Raw genomic sequence first — 24,747 nt, 5'->3', positions numbered from 1 at the left:
TTCGGACCAGGAGTCATCCTTCCTTTTAATATATGTTGGATTGCATTGCCTGTTGTCTAGAATTGCGCTAAGTCATGTGTAGTTCTTTATGTTGATTCACAGAAGCTCAATGAGTTTATTTTCTTGTAAGCTTTTTATTTACCACGGTAAATCACGATTTACTATTATAGCTAATGCTAAAGGCCCTACATGTTTCCCTACTTAGCTTAGATAAATCCGAATTCCACAATTGAGGGAAGATTTTCTTATCCTTAATGAATGGACAGGGAAAGCTTTAGCTTTGACAACAGTTTTAATAAAGTTTTCCTCTATTGAGACCAGTGATTGAGTTTTCAACAACTGGCATATTCTTTAATTTGTGTCTAAGAATCTCATTAAATTTGAACCAAACGGTCCTTCTTGGGTTTCTAAATTGTATTTTCTCTGTCAAGTTCTGAGGCATAATTTCTAAGATACCTTAGACCTATCATTAATGAGTGTAATATCTAATACTTCATTAGGGTGCACTGGTTTGGTAAATACATCGATATGAAATGTAGAATATAAGGATATATTCTGACAGAAAAACAGCAATTAAATATGTCTCCGTTGTCTACACGATATCTAGACTAGTTCATGAATAATGGGTGGCGCTTAGTTTTTAGAGGAGATACTCTAAACTGGATATATTATGAGTGCAAAGTCATAGCGATATACCAGAAAATTATGTTACAGAAGAGGTTTCTGTAGAAGTTATTATGATGAATATAAGAAGCATTCTATGGAACACCTCTATCCTTTATGATTCCGTTTGTAACATACCGAAATATTGTTATGTCCGTCCGTCAGTCCGTCTGTCTTTTAAAGGCACGATATGAACTACAGGTAAGGATTAACTTTCAATTTCAATTAATTACTGCACCATTACTTACCTTTCAGTTAAAACTTAGTAATTGCAAACAACAAATACTTAAAGGTTCATTAAAAATTTTCACACATTTTTTATTTATATTTCTCAATAATTTTGTTTGTTTTCTTTATTCTTTATAATAACATTTTTCATTTCACAAATACCATTAAATAGTGTATGAATATGTGTATAATAAGTATTTAAATACGTTTAAATAAACAACAAGAACATAAATATAGTTTAAAATAAAAATGTATTTTTTTTTGTCCAAATATATGTTTGTGTTCAAATTAGTTTTAATTTGTTGTGCAAAAATCACTTAAATAGATACATAATTTAGTGGAAATAAATTTTAAATTATATTGTTTTTTTGCGGTAATTTCAATGAATAAGTAAATAAAGTAGTTTTTTTCTGAAAAATTAATACATTATGGGTTTGGTGAGAAAAATGCACTTAATTAGAGCTTAATAGTTTATTTGGCAATTTTAGTGGAATTAATTGGCAAACTATGCAGAAGTACAAAAAGTTTGTTGTTTCCATAGCAATATATCTAGGGGTATAAGAATATTCAAACAAATCAATCAGTATTATATTTCAAACGGCAATAATGCTACGAGTATATGTTAATTCCACAGGGTATGAATATGGATACACCCCTCTGGAAAATTATTATTACAATATAATATGATATAACGCTTTATGTTTTTATGAAACATATTAACGCTTTCCTACTGGCTATCAGAAATAATAGAAAAATATTGATTTTTCTTTTTTATTGAATAAATGTAAATAATCGAAATGTGTACGTTATTTTAGTTCTAAGTAGATATAAATGACAAACATTGGTTTAAAAGAGGGGAAAACATCACACACCAAAGCAAAATATTTCAGACCAATAAGTCTATCTTCCATAGACAACAACTAGTTAGGTAACTGAGAACCAAAACTCTAAGTCTGTTGTCAAAAACCTAATTCATGAGAATGTATTGCATGTATTTAGTTTTTGAATAACCCGCATGTGTGAAAAGAGAGATATTTTTTACTTTCTCTTTCCGTTCTATGCGATTATTCTATGCTATCATCATTCTTGCTGAAAACCCTTAAAAGAATCATCGACATCAACATACGAGTGTCTCTGAAACAAGGATCATTATCTCCTTCTCAAACGGACAAATCTGTTGAGAAAGCATTTCATTCCTGAGTTGGATATATTGAGAAATACCTTGAATTCTGTAATTTCTCATTAGTGGACTTTCTGAATATAGAAGGAGCCTTCAATAATGTAGAATTTGCAACTATAGTTTCAGCTCTACAGGATATTGGTCTGAACCAATCAACTGTAAGGCTCATCACGAACCAACTACGATACAGGATCATTCGTTCCGAAAAGTGTACCCCTCACGGAAGCGTATTATCACCACTTCTGTGGAATCTGGCCATAAATTGTCTACTCAGGAAATTGGATCTTATGGGTTATTAAACTGTTGCCTACGCTGATGACGTCGCAGTGGCAGTCTCTGGGATCCACTTGGATCCACACAATGCCTGGAATATGCACTCAGTGTACTAAGTCGGTGGAGTACAGACAGTGGCTCAATTCATATGCAATTCGAGAAGCTCTAAGAACGACCGCAACAAAGTCGATCTTTACTATATTGAACTGGATCCCTGTGGATCTAATGGCAAGAAAATGATATTTACCTCGGCCTTAGGCTAGAAGCGATTGGGTCGTGGAAACATGATCCATACGGTCATTAATATCACTTGGGGTCCAAATGACCTTTCAGACTATATTTAAAATTACCTGAACTATAATATTCTGAGCAGATTTTACTTAAAATTAATAACAGTAAGGAAATTGGTCTCATTCGCCAAAATATGGCCAAAAAATTAGATTTTCTCGAAAATCTCAAAATTTATATCGCAGGTACGGAAAAACTATAAGAGGCATTGACATACTTTTTCACATTTTGATTCCCTATTATGTTGTCAATAAATCCCCATGTGATGGTCACAAACTTTAACAAAATTTTTAAAAATTTGAAATTGGTGTTTTGAAACTGCATATTTTTTTTGGTTATACCTTCGAATAGGTTAACTGTATCCTATGAAGATAAAAACTCATATACATACAAGTAAATATGGATATATTTTAAGTAAGAATAAACTTTTGTTTTAATATTTCTCAAAATATGTTAATTTTGTTCCTACATTTCTTGTTCTAGTGGCCTGAGACACGTTAATGGCCTGGCGATTTTTTTAACCAATTTGTGTCTTTTACATCTTATTAGAACGACAATTACGTGCACAATTCGATTCGATAATTTTAGACGAATATAAGCTTGATACTAATTCAGACTCTAATTCCGAAAAATCAAATGGAGTACGAAAAGTTTCAGCTAAAGAAATTCTAAATCAAACTAAAGCTAAATGAAATATAATAAATAAAAATCAACTAAATATTTGATACTTTATAGAAAAACAAAAGTAAAAATCATGCATTTAAGGGTTAAATTTCAAAAGTAATTATTTAATGAAAAAAATTTAAAAAAAAAACTGCAAAAAAAACATTTATTCCCCTTGTAAATGCACCTCAAAACTAAATCGAAAGTCGGCACGGGTTGCCCTTCTTAGAACAAGCTAAAATTTTAAAATTTGGTAGTATTTTATGTCATTACGAAAGTTTTCAGTGGGTACCGTGTCAACATTTCAAAAAATTTAATTCTAAGGGACACTCTAGCGAACAAATTTGATTAGGTTAAGAATATATCTTTTTGAATATGAAGGTTCTACGGACCACAAATTTTTATATTTGAGAAACTATCCCATAATGTATTATTAACCAAAAACAATATGCTTATACAAACATCAACAAAACATAATAATTCAATCACAGTTTTTGAATGATTTTTTTTTTTATAAATCAATAAAACTTAAATTTAACACAATAAAAACAGAACATTAGAGTTTCATTAAAGATTTTTATTTTTTGATTTCAAACCAATTTTATTTTTGTTTAACTACATAAATATTTGTGTTGCTGTTGCATACCAGTGTTTAGTCATACAAATACAATTTAACATTACAGTGTAAAGTACTTCATAAAACTTTTAACTGTGCGCACACCCACATAAACTCTCAATTGTTTACATAGATACCCTGCAGTTCGTGGAGCTAGTTTCATGCAGACAAATGCTTTAGTTCTTCACCAATTTACTAATAGGGCTATTTAATGGTGAATTTAACACTTACTTACTTACATTATTTGGGGGTAATTTGGCACTCTCTGCATTACCATTTACTGGTGAAATTAGTAGTCAATGGTAGACGTTTGGTGACATGTGTACTTTTTGTTTTGACTACTTTTAATTGATGGCTTTAGGTCGGCTCAAACCCGGCAACGTTAAACCATTTTATATATAATTCAGACAAAACTTAGTCTTTACCACAACAGGATCTTTGAGGTTTTGCTTGATTCTGCTGCCACTCACATTATGTAAATATCGAATTAACTAGTTTATTGGTAAAGGGTAATGCAGAGGGGATCTTTTGCCATTCTCTACATAAATTTGTATAAGAAAAGTGACCAGTTACAAATATCAAAGTGTAAGCTTGTCATAAAGTCCTTATAAATTAGGTATTTTCGGCAGAGTTGACCTTTTTAACTGCAGGATAGCTATGTATATAAGTATATTTGTGTGCGCACACCACAACTAACCTGTAACTATTTGATTTAATGCGTGTCTAACTAACCAGTTACTTAGTTTCGTAGGAAGTACTAAATACTATTGCACACACTATGTATAGATGTGTAAAGTACCTAACTAGAAATTAAATTTCATTAATTCTATTTGTTGACCAACTGCACCATCAGCTCCACCTGCCTCGCCACCCCTCAACAGCGTTGATTTTTTCGTTTGATTATTGATTTCATGTTCCAACGGCACTAGCGTCTCGGCTGTCTGCATCAATTGGTTTTGTGTTTCATTGTACTGCCAGGTATTGCGAGACACTTGTCGTGTCTTTCGTACAATGGCCTGTGCCTGTGGTCACGATGCCATGTAGGTGCATTGTGTTTTCGGTTGTGGTTCAGTCTGTTCGATTGGTGTAATGGCAGCACGTTTCCAGAACTCTCTAACGTTTTCAACGGTCTCCATAATGCGTAAGAAATTTTTACCCGCCAACATGGCCACGTCCTCCTCACTCCAGTTGGGATCTTCCAGTAAGGTGGCCAAAAGCTCAGGATATTTGGAAACATCTTCCAGACCTATGGGTGGCAGTTCTATGCTATCATAACCAGCTCCTAAACCAATGTGTTGTATACCCGCAATGGCTCTAATATATTTAATATGTTCCACCACATCTTCAAGTCTAGCCTGGCGACCACAAGTCACATCTTCCGAATCGAAGGAGATCATAATGAGGCCACCATTTTCGGCCACTAATCTTAGTATATCATCTGGAACATTACGCGTTGAATTGCATAATTGACGTGCACCCGAATGGGAAAATATCACCGGAGCTCGGGTGGCCTGCAGCACATCTCTGGCTGTGGTATCCGAACTATAGGACAAATCAATCATCATGCCCAAACGATTCATTTCGCGCACCACAGCTTTGCCAAATTGCGTTAAACCTGTATCAATCAAGGCCGAACTAGAACTGGCCCATGAAACATCACATTTATGCGTTAAACTCAAGTAGCGTGCTCCCAAAGAGTAAAAGGATCTCAACACCCCCAGCGAAGAGCCAATCGCATGGCCACCTTCTATGCCAATCAGGGAGGCCATTAATCCATGACGCTGCGCCGTCTGTATGTCAGCCGATGATTGCACTAAGACAGTGTCTTGCTGATACATGTCAGTGAGGCGCCTGATTATGTCGATTTGTTCCAATGCCAATTGGACAGCATCCAAACCTTGTGCTTCACACGGCACATAGGCTGACCTGTAATGATGGAGTAAACAAGAGCAAAAGAAAATGGAAATTAGAAAACAAATTCATTGGAGTATTTTTGTAACTTTTCTTGTACTTTTTTAGTTTATTTTCTTTTTGTTTTATAGGATGTCGTAGAGAAAATGCAAACTAAGAAAATTTGTTGTTTTAATAAAAGTGTTGGAATTTTATGTGTTAGTTTACTTCAAGAAGTGGGCGGCATGTTTGGCAAGAGAATACGCTAAAATTAATAGTTCATTCAAGTATTTAATTTTAATCAGTTTTTTTCTGTATTAATACAAGTAGGAAGGTATAGTCGGTCAAGCCCAACCAAATCATACCCTACACAGAGTATATGAGCAAAGCAGTTTTCATTTAAAATTTGTGTCTAGATATTCCTACTATTTAAACTGCTTGATGAACTCTTTTTTATACCAAAAATCTTGGAAAATTATTATCTCAGATATGATGATATATTTGCTACGAGTTGTTCAAACCTTTCTGTAGCTCAATTTGTTATCTGTTTGAATTGTCTACAAAACTTTTACTTCTGCTTGTTCTTCACATATTTTCAATCTTCGAAACAACATAAGCCCAACAGTTTTGCTCTACTTTGATTAAATTGGCACTAGTTTAGTGTCATAAATATTTATGTAGTGACTACAGCATTACAATTTTCACTATATAGTCAATAGTTGGCAAAGAAATGAAAATAATTTGAATTAAATTTGCATCAACTGTAACACTTTAAGTTAGATAAATGAAAAAAAAACACAAACCAAGTGTCTGAAAATTAAGTAACAACCGAATACAAATATTTGCTTAAGTTTTTAAATTTCGACGTGGCTGCAATATGATGCAAACGAACAATAAACATCATTGAATACTGGTACTTTTATACCCTCCAAAACCAAATGTGCTGAATTAGTTTATTATTCAGTGTGTAACATTGAGAAATATTCATCTAAGACCCTGTAAAGTTCATACTATATCTGTGATATTCTAAATGGATTGAGCTAACCGTCACGTGCTAAACTGTTTGGTATTAAAAATGGGTCAGCCAACTAATAACAGAATTATGGGATAAAATTTGAGACAACCTCCCAAAAAAATTTATATTATTCACAAATATTTTGCGCTTTTCTTTATATATATTTCAGATCCTATGATATGATAAGAAACAGTATATAATTTATCCAAGCTACCAAAGAAATTCCTTTGCGGAATATGGCGCAATTATACATAAATTCCTATTGAATACCAGTATCCATCCGAATAATGAACTCAATCAAGTTCTTACAAATACTTATTCGAATAATTTTAAAAACTAAAATTTTCGAATATCGAATAGTTTTTATAATTTTATGTGGAATAATCGAATAAAATTAGTAAAAATATTTGATTTATTTTATAATTTTGTTTTGATATTTTTCATAATTCTAAAATTAAATAAGATACTTGGTCTGTTCAATAACAATAAACTATTACGAATTATTACAAATTTTCACACAAAAATTTTAAATTTATATTGAAAAACTGGAAAATTTATAAACTGTGATAATTCGTAATAGTTTTTAGTTATTGAACAGACCAACTGTAAATGTAAGATACACTGTCCAACAAATTGAGACTTTTTGATTGGAACATAATAGCGACTCTATAATTCTGAAAGGGTAGGCTGAGTAAATCATTTTAGTGGAATAAACTTATAGTCCAGCTGGTCTAAGTTTTTTTTTTTTAAAGTGGGTCAAAGTTTTAATTTTTTTAATCGAAGGGAGTATTATGCTAAATGAAAAATAATTTTGTAAATAAATGTTTGAGAGAATTCTTATTGTTAGTGTTATATTATGGAAATTTATAATTTTGCGGAAGATCATTACCTTGTAGCTTCTCTCTTTAGCGGTAAATTTGACCCCTCAAATCAAAAAAAGTCCTTTCAAAAAGACCATCTTGGGATTCAAATATTCTACGAAAATGTTTGTCGGAAAATTTCAGTGGGGGTTACCAAAGATACCAAAGTTGAAGTTAAAGCTCTTTACGATTAATTAGCAAAATTACACGCCACCTTGTGTCTCACATATTTTTTTTAAAAATGAGCAGATATTTAAAATATAAGTAGTCCTTGATACAAATTCAAATCCCACTTGATTTTATTTTAATGACAATTTATTTAATTGCAATGCTAGGTGCTTTACAAGCTTTAATGATCTCACCAGCTGCAAAATTTAGATGTCAATTTATATAAAAAGAGTTTTATATTCCACAGTGGGAAAGAATCAAAATTTTTTGGAAATAAATCTGGTATTTCTAAACGGCTCGGTCCGATCGGGATAAAATTTGACGTGGGCGTAGCCAAGGAGCATTCGAGTTTAAGATATTAAAATGGGGGCAAAGTAGGGTACCTTCGACATGCAAGATTAAACACGTGCAATTTTTTTGTTTGCTGTCCGATTTCAAAGATTTTTATATTTTTAACAAAGCGCTCGCCTAGGCCTTGAATGGATCTCTTATACTTTTCGAGTTATAGGCATTTCAAAATTGAAATTTTAATACCTTGGTCCGATTTTTTGAAAATATGGGTCGTACTTTTGGACCGAATGGTCTCGATTTAAATTACGAATAACATACAAAAGATTTCAGGAAAATATCAATTAAGGCTCCAAAAATAAACGGTTTTCAATTTAAATATTAAAAAAATAGTAGAATTTTGCTGTTTTTTGGGCGAAAAGGTGACTTAACTCTTTTTTTATTAAAAAAAACTTTCTTTAAGCACATATAAACATTTTATGTTTTTCTCTAAGGTGTCTTTACGGAGAACATTTTGGTGTAAATAACATGTCCTATTCTTAGAATATGTAGCCCTTACGCCCTTCGAAATTTGACCTACTTTTTATCAAAAATTCAACTTTGGGCCACATGTTCTAAAATCCCAAAGCTGGGATCAGAAAACAAAAAGCAGCTTTGGAAACCTTGATGTATTCCCTATTTATCGCCAAAGTATTTTCCCAGGTCCGAAGGAAATGGTAAAAAATACCATTTTTGGGATTTTCTCTCCAATTTTTAGGAATTGCGGGATTGCCTTTGACCTGGCAGGTTGTTATTTATAATATCAAACATAAAAAACGTTAAAAATTTCATTGAGTTTCGTTAATAAATAAAGATTTTATTACATATTACATATTCATTGAGTTTCTAAAACTAAAATTTAAATCAAAATTTTAATATGATTGCAAATATTAGGAACAATTTGATCCACATTTATTCAAAGCTATATTGTTTTGTTTAGATAAGTTAATTTTTGGTCTTACAAAAAAAATTTCAAGTCAATAACTCAATTAGATTCAAAAATAATGCAAAATCGTCTAAAATAAAATTTGGCTTACTTAAGCGTACATATTCCCCTCCAGACGAATCTAAACTTGTCCAATTTTGAAAAAAAACAAGTAAGAGAGATATATTCGGCTGAGCCGAATCTTAGATACCCTTCACCAAATTATTCATAAAAATATTTTTTTTTTTTAAATAATTTAAGGTATACAAAATTTAAATTTTTTTCTTTTCGAAATAAAAAAGTTTTTTAAATTTTTTTTTTGGAAAAATAATTTATGACAAAAAAAAATTGTTTTGAGAAAAAAAAAATTGTTTTTGAGGTCACGAACGTACGTTCTTATGCTTTTGATGTCCAAAAAATATAGAAAACAAAACTTTTCTTAGCATTTTTTTTTTCGATTCGATAGCATTTTGGTAGCTCTATGTTTAGTGCTAAAGATGGATTTCATCGAGTTTAAGTTTTCATAATGATAGTTATAAACAACGTACGCAAAATAGAAGTCAACTTTGGGTGACAGTAGTGAAATGTAAAAATCTGCGAAATGATCTGCGAAATGGAACGGAGTATTTAAAAGCGATTAATTTATTTTAAAAGTATATTAATGTAGGTCTCTATCCGGTATTTACACAATAAAATATCTCTATTGTTTTTATTAATTAGCTAAAGTACCGGTCGCGAACATACGATTTTGTTTGTTATTATCACCATGCTTTTTTTGTTATTATCACCATGCTTTGTCCCATAAATATCTTCACATTTCCTTAACAAATAAAAAGAAAGGTAAAGCCGAATACCACACTCTAATATTTTTAGTTTTTAAGTTTTAAATTTTAAGGGATAAAGATAAAAAACATCACGATATCCGAATTTGTTATAAACTAATGGATTTTCTGCAGGTGGCTAGGGTCACTAGCCGATTCTTATAAATTTAGTAGAGGAATTTCAGATTGTAGAAATTGTATGTGTAGTTTTCGAATTTTACATCGATACAAAGCCTTTAAGTGATTTTAGTGTAGCCCTTCTAGGGCCCCTTGGGAAACAAACATACACATCTATCTCATAGTTTGCTATCAAAATTTCTGTTTACTTAAAACTTATATAATGCCGAATTCTATCTCGGTAATAACACTTGTAAGAGATTTAGTTCACTTTTCTTCGATTCTTTAATAAAATGGTTGCCTGTATATCTTGGATTCTGAAATTTAGCAATTATATTTCTGGTAGCATCGTTGACACAAAATTGTATGATATGCTGTCAAAATCATAAAAACTTAAGAAATAATGAACATTTAGACATTGGTTTACATCACTGTTTACCTCCAAATTATTAACCACATTATTTTCTTGCCATTCCGTCACCAATTAATTTTACTAAATTTCCATTTCATTTAATAACCAAATAAATAAAATGTAAAATAATTACAACTGAATTTCTATTGAAAAATAATAATGATATCTATCTACATATTTGATAACAAAAATCTCTTGTTTCGAATTTCAAAAAGCAATTTAATTATAATAGCTGTATTTGTTTGTCATTCAAAGTCTCGAATAATGCTGCTGCCATGACAATGGCTCTTAATTTCTAAGAATAATTTGTAAAAAAATAATTGAATTCAAATTGAAATGAATAGTATGGAATAAGCAGAAAAGAATAATGAATGAATAAATACATACATACTTTGTTGGGTACAATTTAGTTTTTACATACATAAATACAATACTGGTATTTTGTTTATTTTCGAATTTAAAATGACAAAATCACCAATTTATATGCTCAAATTAATGTGTATGTAAATTTACAATATAGTGCGAATACATATACAATTCCATTTCAATGTATATGGAAATTTTTGAATGTAAATGTAAATGAATTTGTATTTTTGTAAATGATAATTTATTGTTTTTAATTTATTTTGATTTATACGCACGCAAAAACGGCAACAATTTTCCAGTTGTTTAACACTAAATGTGATTATATACGAAATTGTCCATTGAATTTTAAATTCATGTACAACTATTTATGCGAATGTGAACAAGATGCATGCAGCTGCTTTAAAAGGTCCTACAACTAAAATACAATTTAATGCAAATTAAAATTATAATGAATTTCGTACTCAAGTGCCACATGAGTGGAGGGAATTGAATTTTGGTTAGAATATAAATATCATTGGGTGCGGTTACAGGTGACAGGATGAATATTTAGTTGATGTAAAATAAAGACATAGAACATATTGTAAATGTTGCGTGGATGATTTATATGGCTTTTTGTACTCTATATATAGATGGAGTTATGCTGTTATATATACATAGATATGTAACATTTATAGAGAAGTGAAAAATACACTTTCTTTGTTATATGCTTAAATTGAGAAAATTATTTAATGTCATGCTTAAACTGCGTCTTGCCTGTTATGGAGAAAAAAAAACAAACAATCACGGCTACAAAAATATTTCAGCCCTGACAAAAGCCATCTGTGATTAAATTATAAATATTGGTAGACCACATGCCAGAAACAAACCACTATTTAGTTATTGCATGTGAACATACATTGAAGGTTTATCTACTTGGAAAAATGATAATAAAAAACTCCGTTTAAATGAAGTTACAACTGCGTTATCAATTTTTATACCCACCACCAAAAAGTTCGTGGGTATACTGATTTTGTCATTCCGTTTGTAACATATCAAAATATTGGTCGTAAATTCAAAAAGTGTATATATATCATGGATCCTCACAACATTCTAGGATGATCTAGCTGCCTGACATCTGTTTGTTTGGTATTAAAATGGGCAATATCGATCCATGATTTCAACTGTTTAAGCAGTCATAAATATGTTGATTATATTGCAATAAGTGTGTTTGGCTGCTTTTCAGTTAAAAATATCTAGTAACATTATTTTAGAGAGTGAAAAGAAATTACTCTCAATCTGAAAAATATCGAAAAAAAAACGTAAATTTGTAAAAATTTGCAATTAAAAAAATGTTGTGTTTTCAAACAGCTGATTAGTAATGCCAACTTTTTAATACAAAAATAAAAGTTATAAATGGAATGGAAATTATAAAAAAAATGTGTAGAAATATTGAACATGAACTATAATTTAACATTTTTTGCATCGATTAACACTGTGAAAGAAATGAGGACTTTTGGAAAAACACACGATCATGACAGTATAGGTTCGACTCTACTACAATAGGGAAGTAAAACCCTATACCCAGTTTGTCCATTTTGGTTACCAATTTTTTTCTATGGGCCACCAAAAATTCTGAAATTCAGTGAGCCTTCAAAAAAAGGTGTCATCAGTTTTTGGCCAACAGCTAATTCAGACTTGGTGATAGACTTAATTTTATATGACAATAGTATAGCTAAGAGTCCGCAAAACAAATTTTGTTTAATTTTTTTCCCAAAAAATTGGTTTTTCGTTTTAGAATAACTTCCAGGGACTCCTAATTTTTCACTAACAACTTGGGAATTCAAACGGTCTCCTATAAGGTCGTATTATCATAATGTCATAAAATATTTTTTTAGTTTAAAAAACTTTTTGTTGGATTTCAAACAAAGAAGTTATAAATTAATAAGAATTTTTGAACTATATTTATTGGTTTGTCATAAAATAACACTTTTTTTTGTTTGCAGCACAAGAAGAATTTGTTTAAACTAAAAAAATATTTCACGACATTATGACAATACTACCTAATAGCAGACCGTTTGAATCCCCCCAATATATTACAAAGTTGTAACTAGGGTAAAGCTAAACAACTCTAGTGAACATATCAATGCAATCTGAAAATATCATACACTATAAATAGCTCACAAAGATCACTTTCTACCTTAAAAGTTTTAGTTTTTTTACTATTTTTTTACGCTAAAACACTTCTCTATTGTGCAGTAATAGCGAAGAATAGGCAAATCATTATCAGTATGATTCGGGCCCATCACGTTACCCAATCTTAATCACGCAATACCTGCTTGATGCAAGATATGTAAAAACGTTAAAAGTTTTTAAAGTGGGAAAGGCTTGTGGAGCTTCTGAAGAGTAAAAAGCTTTTTATGTAAGTTTTTGATATTGGTGGAAACCTTGGGAAGATTAATATTTTAGTGAAATTAAATAATTTTGTGTTTTTTTTCGAAAGTCATTTACCTTAAAAAGTAAAAAGATTATAATGTAGTGATTTCCATCAAGAAAAATATAAACTTTGAAATGATTTAGCATTTAAATGGTTATAGATATCACAATAAAATTTGTGAGGAGCGGCTCATAATTGACCCTATCCCCCTACCCTCTACCCTACAAGATACGGCACAGCCGAATATAAAAAATTCAAAATGTTCAAAATAAGGTCATCCCTAATATCCCCGTTTGACAGACCAAACAATATTGGTTAAGTCTACATTGCTTTTAATACAGTCTTTACATGCTTTAGTTTTATCACGCATAATAAAAGTGCAACAGAAGCAATGCGACAGGGGCTTAAAAGCAATAGGTTTTGCATCCAAAATTAAAATGGAAAAAATCTTCATCTTAATGCAGCATTACAGAAGAAATTTATTTATTTTATTACTTTATTTTTATTGCTGAAAACCTTAGGACTTGAAAATTAATATTTTAGGGAACAGAAATAATTTTATAATTATCATTTATTTGCCACTTTTTATTTTCAAATGCCGAAATTGCTAAGACGGTGAAAATCTGTTCCAAAAACATAGCGTTTTTATAGAAGTGCCCACTGTTACATTATCTACAGTGTGATTTCCTTACTGTAATGATTTTTAAGTAAAAGCTATTCAGAATAATATAGTCCAGGCAATTTTAAATATAGTCTGAAAGTTTTACTAAAATCGGAAAACTTTAACCCTTAAATCGTGATGGTCAAAGGTCAATTTTTTCAATATTTGGAATTTCTCATGGAAAGATAGCGAAATATTATATATTTTTGGGCCGATTATGATGAAACTTAAGAAAAATATAAAATGAAGTCTAGTATTCACAATAACAGTACAAAAATGGAAATTAACCCTTAAGAGTACTTGGGGTCAAAATGAATGTGTTTTTCGTGATTTTAAAAGTTGAGGGTCATTTGGACCCCAAGTGCTATTAAGGGTTAATATCCATTTTTGTACTGTTATTGTGAATACTAGACTTCATTTTATATTTTTCTTAAGTTTCATCATAATCGGCCCAAAAATATATAATATTTCGCTATCTTTCCATGAGAAATTCCAAATATTGAAAAAATTGACCTTTGACCTTCACGATTTAAGGGTTAAAGTTTTCCGATTTTAGTAAAACTTTCAGACTATATTTAAAATTGCCTGGACTATATTATTCTGAATAGCTTTTACTTAAAAATCATTACAGTAAGGAAATTCTGGTCATTCCCCAAAATTTGGCCAAAAAATTAGTTTTTCTCGAAAATCGCAAAATTTATATCGCAGGTACGGAAAAACTATAGGAGGTATTGACATACTTTTTTCACATTTTTATTCCCTATTATGTTGTTAATAAATCCCCATGTGATGATCAAAAAATTCTGAAATTTGTTTAACAAAATTTTTAAAAATTTGAAATTGGAGTTTTGAAACTGCCGTTAAAAAAATTTAATTTTTTTGGTCATACCTGCGAATAGGTTAACGGTATCCTACGAGGACAAAAACTCATATACAAGTAAATATGGATATATTTTAAGTAAAAATAAGCTTTTAATTTAATATTTCTCAAAATATGTTAATTTTGTTCATAAATTTCTTGTTCTAGTGGCCTGAGACACGTTAATGGCCTGGCGATTTTTTAATAACTTTAACATTTTTTCACTAATTTTTGTCTTTTATATCTTATTATAACGACAATTACGTACACATTTCGATTCTTTTAAATTAAATTGTAAAAGTCATTATTTAATGGCAAAATTTTTACAAAAACTGAAAAAATTGCGTATTTTCCCCTTGTAAATGCACCTCAAAACTTCAGCGTCGTTGCGCCACCAGTTAACGTTATCCTATCATCCTAATATTTTACACAACGTGTTTCTACAATACATAGAACAATTCTAGAGGGGGGGACGGCCTGTACCTAGAAAGTTTTTTTCGTCCATACAATCTTGGAGCACTCTAATGTACATTGCCCACTTTCAGCGTACAGCATCCTAAATTTATCAAGAACACAAAAAACAACAACAACGCCAAACGAAACAAAACACCAAAAGAAAAAACAAAATACGCAAGGCAATGAAACCAACACACATCCAAACATACGTTTAATTGTATAAAAAACAACAACAACGCCAAAAGAAACAAAATACGCAAAGCATGCACATTCAAACATACGATTTGTTGATTTTTTGTCAAAAAAACCAACACACAACCAAACAAAAGTTTAGTTGTATAAAAAACAACAACAACGCCAAAAGAAACAAAACACAAAAAAAAACAAAATACGCAAAGCATGCACATCCAAAAACATACGTTTTGTTGCTTTTTTGTCAAAAAAACTAACACACAACCAAACAAACGTTTAGTTGTATAAAAAACAACAACAACGCCAAAAGAAACAAAACACAAAAAAAAAACAAAATACACAAAGCTTGCACACCCAAGCATACGTTTTGTTGTTTTTTGTCAAAGCATGCAATACATTGTGTTTTTTGATGAAATTTTCAGAGGTTGTCTCGGATTTTTGCTCATATCTCCGTTATTTATGGACGGATTTTGCTGATTTTAAATAGCAAAATTCTCGAAAGTATTTCTGACAGAATTGTTGAAGATTTGGATCCCGGAGATATCTGGGGCCTTCAGAAAATTGATTTCAACAGACAGACAGACGGACAGACAGACAGACAGACAGACAGACAGACAGACGGACAGACAGACAGACAGACAGACAGACAGACAGACAGACAGACAGACAGACAGACAGACAGACAGACAGACAGACAGACAGACAGACAGACAGACAGACAGACAGACAGACAGACAGACAGACAGACAGACAGACAGACAGACAGACAGACAGACAGACAGACAGACAGACAGACAGACAGACAGACAGACAGACAGACAGACAGACAGACAGACAGACAGACAGACAGACAGACAGACAGACAGACAGACAGACAGACAGACAGACAGACAGACAGACAGACAGACAGACAGACAGACAGACAGACAGACAGACAGACAGACAGACAGACAGACAGACAGACAGACAGACAGACAGACAGACAGACAGACAGACAGACAGACAGACAGACAGACAGACAGACAGACAGACAGACAGACAGACAGACAGACAGACAGACAGACAGACAGACAGACAGACAGACAGACAGACAGACAGACAGACAGACAGACAGACAGACAGACAGACAGACAGACAGACAGACAGACAGACAGACAGACAGACAGACAGACAGACAGACAGACAGACAGACAGACAGACAGACAGACAGACAGACAGACAGACAGACAGACAGACAGACAGACAGACAGACAGACAGACAGACAGACAGACAGACAGACAGACAGACAGACAGACAGACAGACAGACAGACAGACAGACAGACAGACAGACAGACAGACAGACAGACAGACAGACAGACAGACAGACAGACAGACAGACAGACAGACAGACAGACAGACAGACAGACAGACAGACAGACAGACAGACAGACAGACAGACAGACAGACAGACAGACAGACAGACAGACAGACAGACAGACAGACAGACAGACAGACAGACAGACAGACAGACAGACAGACAGACAGACAGACAGACAGACAGACAGACAGACAGACAGACAGACAGACAGACAGACAGACAGACAGACAGACAGACAGACAGACAGACAGACAGACAGACAGACAGACAGACAGACAGACAGACAGACAGACAGACAGACAGACAGACAGACAGACAGACAGACAGACAGACAGACAGACAGACAGACAGACAGACAGACAGACAGACAGACAGACAGACAGACAGACGGACATGGCTTAATCGACTCCGCTATCTATAAGGATCCAGAATATATATACTTTATAGGGTCGGAAATGAAAAATGTAGAAATTACAAACGGAATGACAAACTTATATATACCCTTCTCACGAAGCTGAAGGGTATAATTATGAGTCCTTTTAAATATGGTAGTGCTTTATTTAGATTAAAAATATAACATTTGCGTATTTTGCCTTTTATTCAATAAAAAATACTGAAATATCATTGGATAAAAGACGAAATGCGCAAAATAGGATTTGATTTTAGACCTATCGTTTCTTGGTTTTTTTTTTCGTCAAAAAAATCGACCCACCGTAATGTACTCATGCAAGTATTTTAATCTTTTTGGTGTCTAATAAAAATTAATTGCTAAATAAAAAATTTTCTTTCAATTGTAAAGACATAATTATGTACGTATCTTTCTTATAATTTTCGGGATTTTAAATTTCCCGAAAATCCCGAAAACCCAGGTCGGGATTTCGGGATTCTTTACCAAATCCCGAACCCCAGGATTTTCAAAATTCAGTGCCGATTAGCATCTCTAGTTTCATCTGCAAGCTATAAAAAAGTGGAACCGTTATCGAAAGATGTTAGGCAACTTTTGTTGGATCCATTACTTCCTAGTTCCAAAATTGTAACAAGTGTTAGTTAGCTTAATTACACTTTATTTCATTGTTTAATTATAACTAAATTATTTATAATAATGAAATAAAATCATTTCATAACTAATAATTGTTATTCGTTTTTAAAAATAAACTTATTAATAAAACTAAAAAAAGATTAATTTTATATGAATATTTCGACCTATGCCGGCAATAGGTTAAATGTCCATAATCTATAGATTTAAATAGTTACTTGCTATAAATAAAATTACTTATATAATTTAAATTTTTTGAAAGATATATTAAAATAATTTCTTACAATTGAAAATAGTATAGAATTTCTTCCGAGGTAGTGTAGTTTAGCAGCCTCTCCCGCTCATTCTACTGAAGTAGCAGTACCCATTTTGCATTACTTTATTAGCTTACCTCCTTGCCTGCAATATTTCCATATAAATGAAATTAATTTGGACAAGCGTTTAGAAGATACGAATTTAGTTCCACTAAATTATGGTTTTCTCCCACTGTGTGAGGTATATTATCCTTGTTAAGTGTGACAGGTGGACAGCATCCCCTCCTCAGTGTGAACGTAACATGTTTGCTTTTTAACTCATTTACACATATTCTCCATTTGTTTAACCATGTTTCCACACATCTTAAGTAGCCATCTAGTATACTAGATGCTATATATGGGTTTTCATGCGAGCTAATAATTGCGGTGTCATCAGCAAATGTAGAAATAGTCAATTCATCGCTCGTAGGCAAATCAGAGGTGTAAATCAAATAGAGGGTAGGTCCATGAACACTTCCTTGTGGTACTCCTGCTCCAATCCTATATTCTCTTGTCACGTAATCGTTGTACTTAACTGTAAATATACGGTCCGATAGATAAGATTCCAATAGTTTATGAGTAGATGGTAGCAGCAAACATTTTATTTTATATAACAGGCCTTTGTTCCATACTTTGTCGAAGGCTTGAGCGACATCCAAAACTACATAGATGGGGGTAGTGCACTAATTTTGCAGTTTGCACTAATACTTAGTGATAGTGCAAAATTAGTGGAATCATTTTGTTCATATTTAGTGCTGAGTTGAAAATTAGCAGCCTCACTAAACATTAGTGATAGTGAGTTAAAAAATTTTGCACTCAAAATTAAATTAGTTGATTTAAAAAAATGCAATCATCAGCTTATTGCAACTTTTTTGTATGCACTAATTTGAATGCAACTTCAAATTGTGCACTAAATTTTTAAGTTTAAAATGGTTTATGTTTATTCCTGTACACTAATTTAAAACTTAAGACTAATATTTCATTAAAAATAATTAAAATTTTTATTTTTCGAATTTGGATTCAACAATTTCATGATAATTCAACAATTCAAATGCAGCCTTTTATTGATTGCAGGTTAAAATTTTGCACTAATTAATTGTACTGCAGATTTTTGCACTAAATCTTCGTTTAGTGATAGTTAAAAAATTATCACTATCACTATTTTTTTTAGTGCTAGTTAAGAAATAAGCATTTTCACTAAAGCTGATAAAAAATAGTGCAAACTAAATTTTTTCCAATTTTAGTGAGTGATAGTGCAGTGCTGATTTCAATCAACATTTAGTGCACTACCCCCAACTATGCAAAGATATAGCTGAACAATATTTCTTTAATTCAAAGGATTTTCTTATCTCTCCGGTTATACGATTAACTTAATCGATTGTTCCGTGGCGTTCCCGGAAAACAAATTGATGAACTTGGATTATATTTTTCTCATGTAAAAATGGTATGATTTTCTTTCGGAACACTTTTTCGTACAGTTTCGATAAGCAAGGAAGCAAGCTTATTGGCCTATAGGAGGATGGTACGGTCAAGTCTTTACCTGGCTTTGGTGTCATTATTATCTGAGAAGTTTTCCAATTTGTCGGAAAAACTCCATGTTTAAAGATCGCATTAAATATTGTAGACAGCACAATTATTGCCACACTCGGTAGGTTTTTAATCATAGTAGGTGTAACAGAATCATTTCCAGGTGATTTTTTAAATATTATTGATTACTTCGTCAATGTCTTCTGGGCTTATAGCTAATATGTCATCATTAGATAATGTTGACACAGGTGGCTCTTCAGGTTCAAAAACAGTTGTTGGCGAGTTTGGATGAAAGACTGTACTTAAGTGATCGGCAAATATTTTAGCTTTTTCCTCCGTGCTGCGAGCCCAGGTACCACCAGCTTTCCTTAAAGGGCTTTGCCCGTCTACCGGTGGCTTGATATTTTTCGTTGAATTCCAAAGGGAAAAATTTGTGTGTTTGGTATTTGTCAAACTTTGAATGTAATTTATATTTCTGCGATCCTCTTCTAATTGAAGGTCTTTTTTCAGAATTTTACTAGCAGCAGACAGCCTCTGCTTTGCAGCATATGATTTATTTTGTTGCCATTCTCTTCTGAGTTTTCTCTTTTCTAAAAGAAGTCATTCAATATATGAGTTGGAAATATGCATATCGGTTTTAGGAAATATTTGACTCTTTGAATGATTTAGAGCCGATACAATTAATGACGTAAAGTCATTGACACTTTTATCTACATCTTCCTCACACTGAATACAAAGATCTGTGTGGATATAACTGCTTATATATTTTATATATTTAAGCCAATTTGTTTTAAAGTAATGTTTCAGTATGACATTTTGAAATGTTAGTCCTCCCGTAATAAGATACTATAATTGGGGAATGATCAGAAGAGAAATCATATAACATTTCTGTAGATATTGAATTTCGATTAATATTTTCGATTAGTATTTTCAATTTTAAATAGAAATTATTCGGTTAACCGAATAAATTTAACTTAACCGATTATTAACCAAATAAATCTAAACCCCGATTAATTATTTGTTCGATTAAGCGATTAACCAGAAACCCGATTAACTGAATACTCTAGTAACTAATTTGAACAAATTTATTCCAAAATTGTAATTTTTAAATTGTTCGAATAATTATTCGATTAATCGAACTATAATTACTCGAATGATTACCCTAATGGCTATACAAGCTTAAAATTTGTTTAAAAATTGGCCAAGTTTGGATAGGTCTGAGGGAGGGGGGTTAGGTGGTGTAATGTCCGCGGAAGTGAAGCAAATTTTACTTTAAACGCTTTTGTATTAATTTCTCTGTAGGGTTCATATGAATATTGTATATACTCCCGACTCTATAAAAGGAAAACTTAAAAAATATGGCTCTTTTTACATGTTCCAATTTTTAATGAGTGTAACTAGTTTTTATAAACCGTTTAACCGAAAAATCTAGTTTTCTTTGAAATTTTGGTTTTTTGCGAACCGGTTGATTGATTTTCGCTTATCCGGTTTATATGGTTTATATCACTCGGTTAACCGGTTTTTAAAATTTGGGACTAAAATCAAAAAACCTCATGCTACGGTGAATTTTGTATATGCATTTAAATTTGAATTTTGTCCATACAAAATTTGTTTGACGTTTGTCGTTGCCTTTTTTAAAATGATGACCTTACTTATGATTCATTAAAAACTTAGTAATGATTTTACCTAACGTTAAATTCATCCTTGATTTTTAAATATTTTTTTAAATCTGATAATGGAGTTTTATTAATTAGTTGGTATGATTTATAATGACAAATAATCACGGCTAAAGCTACGTTTCCATATACACCGTAATCGGCACCGAAAACGAAATTCCATACATTTGCACCGAAAAAAAGTTCTGAAACGAACTGTTTGTTTTTCGGTGCAAATGTATGGAATTTCGTTTTCGTTGCCGATTACGGTGTATGCGGAAACGTAGCTTAAGAAGAGGGGCCTTATAGGTCATTTTTGGAACATTGTGAATCATCAGAATATAATTAAAATACATGAGGTTATTTTTTTATTTTTCACATACATATTTGGCATTTGAAATATATGGTTCTTATTTATTTTTTAAAAACTTATTAATGTAGCTGATACAGTCTTCCACCAATATGCATGTCGATATAAGGAGTGAGATCGAAAAATTCTTAACACACGTTTTTCATTACATTTTTTAACCCAAGTATTATTTGAATTTTTTTTTGATCAAGTTACCTTTGAAAAACATGTCAGTTATTATGTGTAATGTCAATTATATTAATTTTTTTGTTAATCTGATTAAAATGAGTGACCAGAAAAAAGTGCGTACTGAAATTATTAAATATTTTCAACAAAACCCAACTTGGTCTTACAAAAAGTTGGCCAAGCATACAAAGGTCTGCCGTCAAACTGTTTCCAATGTTATTAAACAGTACCGGGAGAACTTGTCAGTTGATAGAAAACCTGGTTCAGGTAGAAGGAATGGTCCACATGATGTTTCTAAAGCCAAAAAAATAGAACGCATTTTCAAAAGAGCTCCCAACACATCCGGTAGGAAAGCAGCCCGGTTAGCTCAGTGCTCGGACTATTTGGTACGAAAAGTTAAAGCTAATGCAGGTTTAAAAACATACATGGCTCAAAAAGTTCCTGACAGGAACGCTACTAAAAATTTAGAGGCCAAAAACAGAGCACGGAAATTGAAGTCAAGTTTTATAAAAAAATATTCTTGCTGCATAATGGATGACGAAACGTATGTTCTGGCAGATTTTTCGCAACTTCCAGGTCAAAAATTTTATGTTGCTGATGCTCGAGGGAATGTTGAAGAAAAGTTTAGGACCCAAAAGCAGACAAAATTTCCCAGAAAGTTCTTGGTATGGCAAGCAATATGCAGTTGCGGCAAAAGAAGCCACTCATTTGTTACAACGGGCTCTATAAATACCGAAATTTACATCAAGGAATGTTTACAAAAAAGGCTGCTTCCATTCATAAGACTTCATAATGTGTCCACTTATTTTTGGCCTGACTTGGCATCCTGTCACTATGGCAAACAAGCCCTTGAGTGGTACAAGAACAATAATGTGGTATTTGTACCAAGAGAGGCAAATCCTCCAAACTGCCCGGAGCTAAGGCCAGTGGAGAGATATTGGGCTCTTGTTAAAAGAGAATTGAAGAGTACAAAAAAGGTGTCCAAAAGTGTGGTAGATTTTAAACGGAGATGGACTACATGTTCGAGCAAAGTGACAGAAAGCACTATAAAAACGTTAATGGAAGGGTTTCCGAAAAAGGTTCAAAATTTCATCACTAGTGATTAAAACTATAAAAATAATTTTTTTTGTAAATTGTAATAATAATTTCAATCAAATAAAAAAAAAATTAAAGCTGTAAGTTTAGTGGTTTCTTTTTTATAAACATATATGTATGTTAAGAATTTTTCGATCTCACTCCTTATAAATTTATACGATTCGAATTTCTAACAATCCAAAAAATAACAAATATTTCAAATTGTTTGCAGACGTGACACATTTCAACAAAACATAGTTTGAATTTTAAAATAGTTTCAACTCCGCATTCACATACATTTATATGTACCGGGCAACATTTAACCCACTAAACATTTTTGGTGGCGTTTTGCAGAATTCGTAAGGAAACTAGGTAAAAGTTGCCTAATGAAACTGAAAAAAAACTTTTCAGATTTGGGAAATTCTAAGGAATTGAAAGTGTTGGGAAACAGAACTCTGATTATCGAAAAAAACGTTTCAGATTTGGGAAATTCTAAAGGAATTGAAAGTTTTGGTAACAGAAGTCTGATTATTGTTACAACATTTCGAACATGTCTGAACAAATAAAAAAAAATTGCTGTTTGATCATAATTACAGATTATTCTGTGTAGTTTTAGAAGAAATAATGGTTTCTGGGACAGAGCACCTTTCACATGAGGGTATTTGTGTGAGAAAAACAAAATGAGATACAGTTTAAAAAAACTGGAATTGAAACCAGCAGCACAACACTCACCCATGAAAATATCAGGTGTGTTAAATAAGAATCTACAATTTTATTCAACAAAGTAATGACATGTGTAGTTGTATGTTTATATATATCAGTATTTCAGTGTTTTTGCGATATAAAAATAGGTAGGTGCATATTTTTGCAAAGTATCCAACATTTTCAATTCTACGCTTTTAAAACCCTATTTCGCTTCTTTGTACCAACTTAATTGCAGAATGTTCAGATGGTAGATAAATACATACAAGTGTACATTGCAGTCCGTTGTTATGTATACATACCTTCAACATTTTTGTATACATAATGTTGCATAACTTATACGTGTAAACTATGACCGTGTATGAATAACAAGTGGCTGAAAGCATGGAGAATTGCTGTTAAACGATGAGGAAAAATAGTTAAATGCTTTTTCACCTAAAGACAACATTAAATCGCTGCTGAAGAGTATTATTTTCTTTGTTTTGTTTTCAAAAAGTTTTTCCTGCATGGTTATATTGCTGCAAAAGTTCTATAATGACCAAAAATGTAATCATTATAATTGCTGAGAAAAAATTTGTAGAATAAGTATTAAAAAAAGTAGATTAAAACAAATGATTTGAGGGTTGGTTTAATTAATGCCAACCACAATAGCTAGATTTTTTTTGGAATTTTGTTATACCAATGTGAAGTTTAAAGATTAATTAAGGGTTATAAAAAATAACCAAGACCGTTCATATGACACCCTAAACTATTATAATAATCAATATTGCCACTCACTGTATATCTGGTGGTGTAGAATGTAAGTACTGATACCAAACTCCAAGCGCAATAAGCTGTTTTCAAAAAGCGAGTCTTAATGCAGATTTTTTTTCAAATCAAAATTTCAGATTATTTGTAACTAAAATTTTATTTTAATATTTTGTAGTAAATATTAACCCACCTTATAGTATACCTATCAACTCAGACCGTGGGTAGGTCCATCTAAACTTTGTTTGCAAATTTTTTTCGGCCCAAGAACGAAGCCTGCTGAATCTGGTTGTGGTCGGTCCATTATTTCAGGACTTTTTTTTCATAAATCTCTTATTTATATAGATATCCATACAAATGTCTCCACAAGCAAGTTTTATATAATAGGAAATCGCATTTAAAAATGATTTTCTGATCAATCCACAA

The 24,747-nt window shown here is 31.9% G+C and overlaps 1 protein-coding gene across 1 annotated transcript in view; it reads right to left on the bottom strand.

Moving 5' to 3' along the window:
* Positions 1-3,875: 3,875 nt before the first annotated feature.
* The window catches only part of LOC135955656 (dipeptidase 1), a 38,163-nt gene continuing 17,291 nt past the window's right edge, over positions 3,876-24,747 (bottom strand). The window contains exon 3 of the mRNA XM_065506015.1: positions 3,876-5,837. Coding sequence (XP_065362087.1) covers positions 4,940-5,837 — 898 coding nt within the window. The 3' untranslated portion in view covers positions 3,876-4,939. The remainder of the gene's footprint in view (positions 5,838-24,747) is intronic.

The sequence above is a fragment of the Calliphora vicina genome, chromosome 3 (genome assembly GCF_958450345.1).
Source record: "Calliphora vicina chromosome 3, idCalVici1.1, whole genome shotgun sequence".
NCBI classification, from domain to species: domain Eukaryota; kingdom Metazoa; phylum Arthropoda; class Insecta; order Diptera; family Calliphoridae; genus Calliphora; species Calliphora vicina.
Note: the sequence above shows the minus strand (reverse complement) of the source record. Positions and strands in the feature narration are given on the sequence as shown.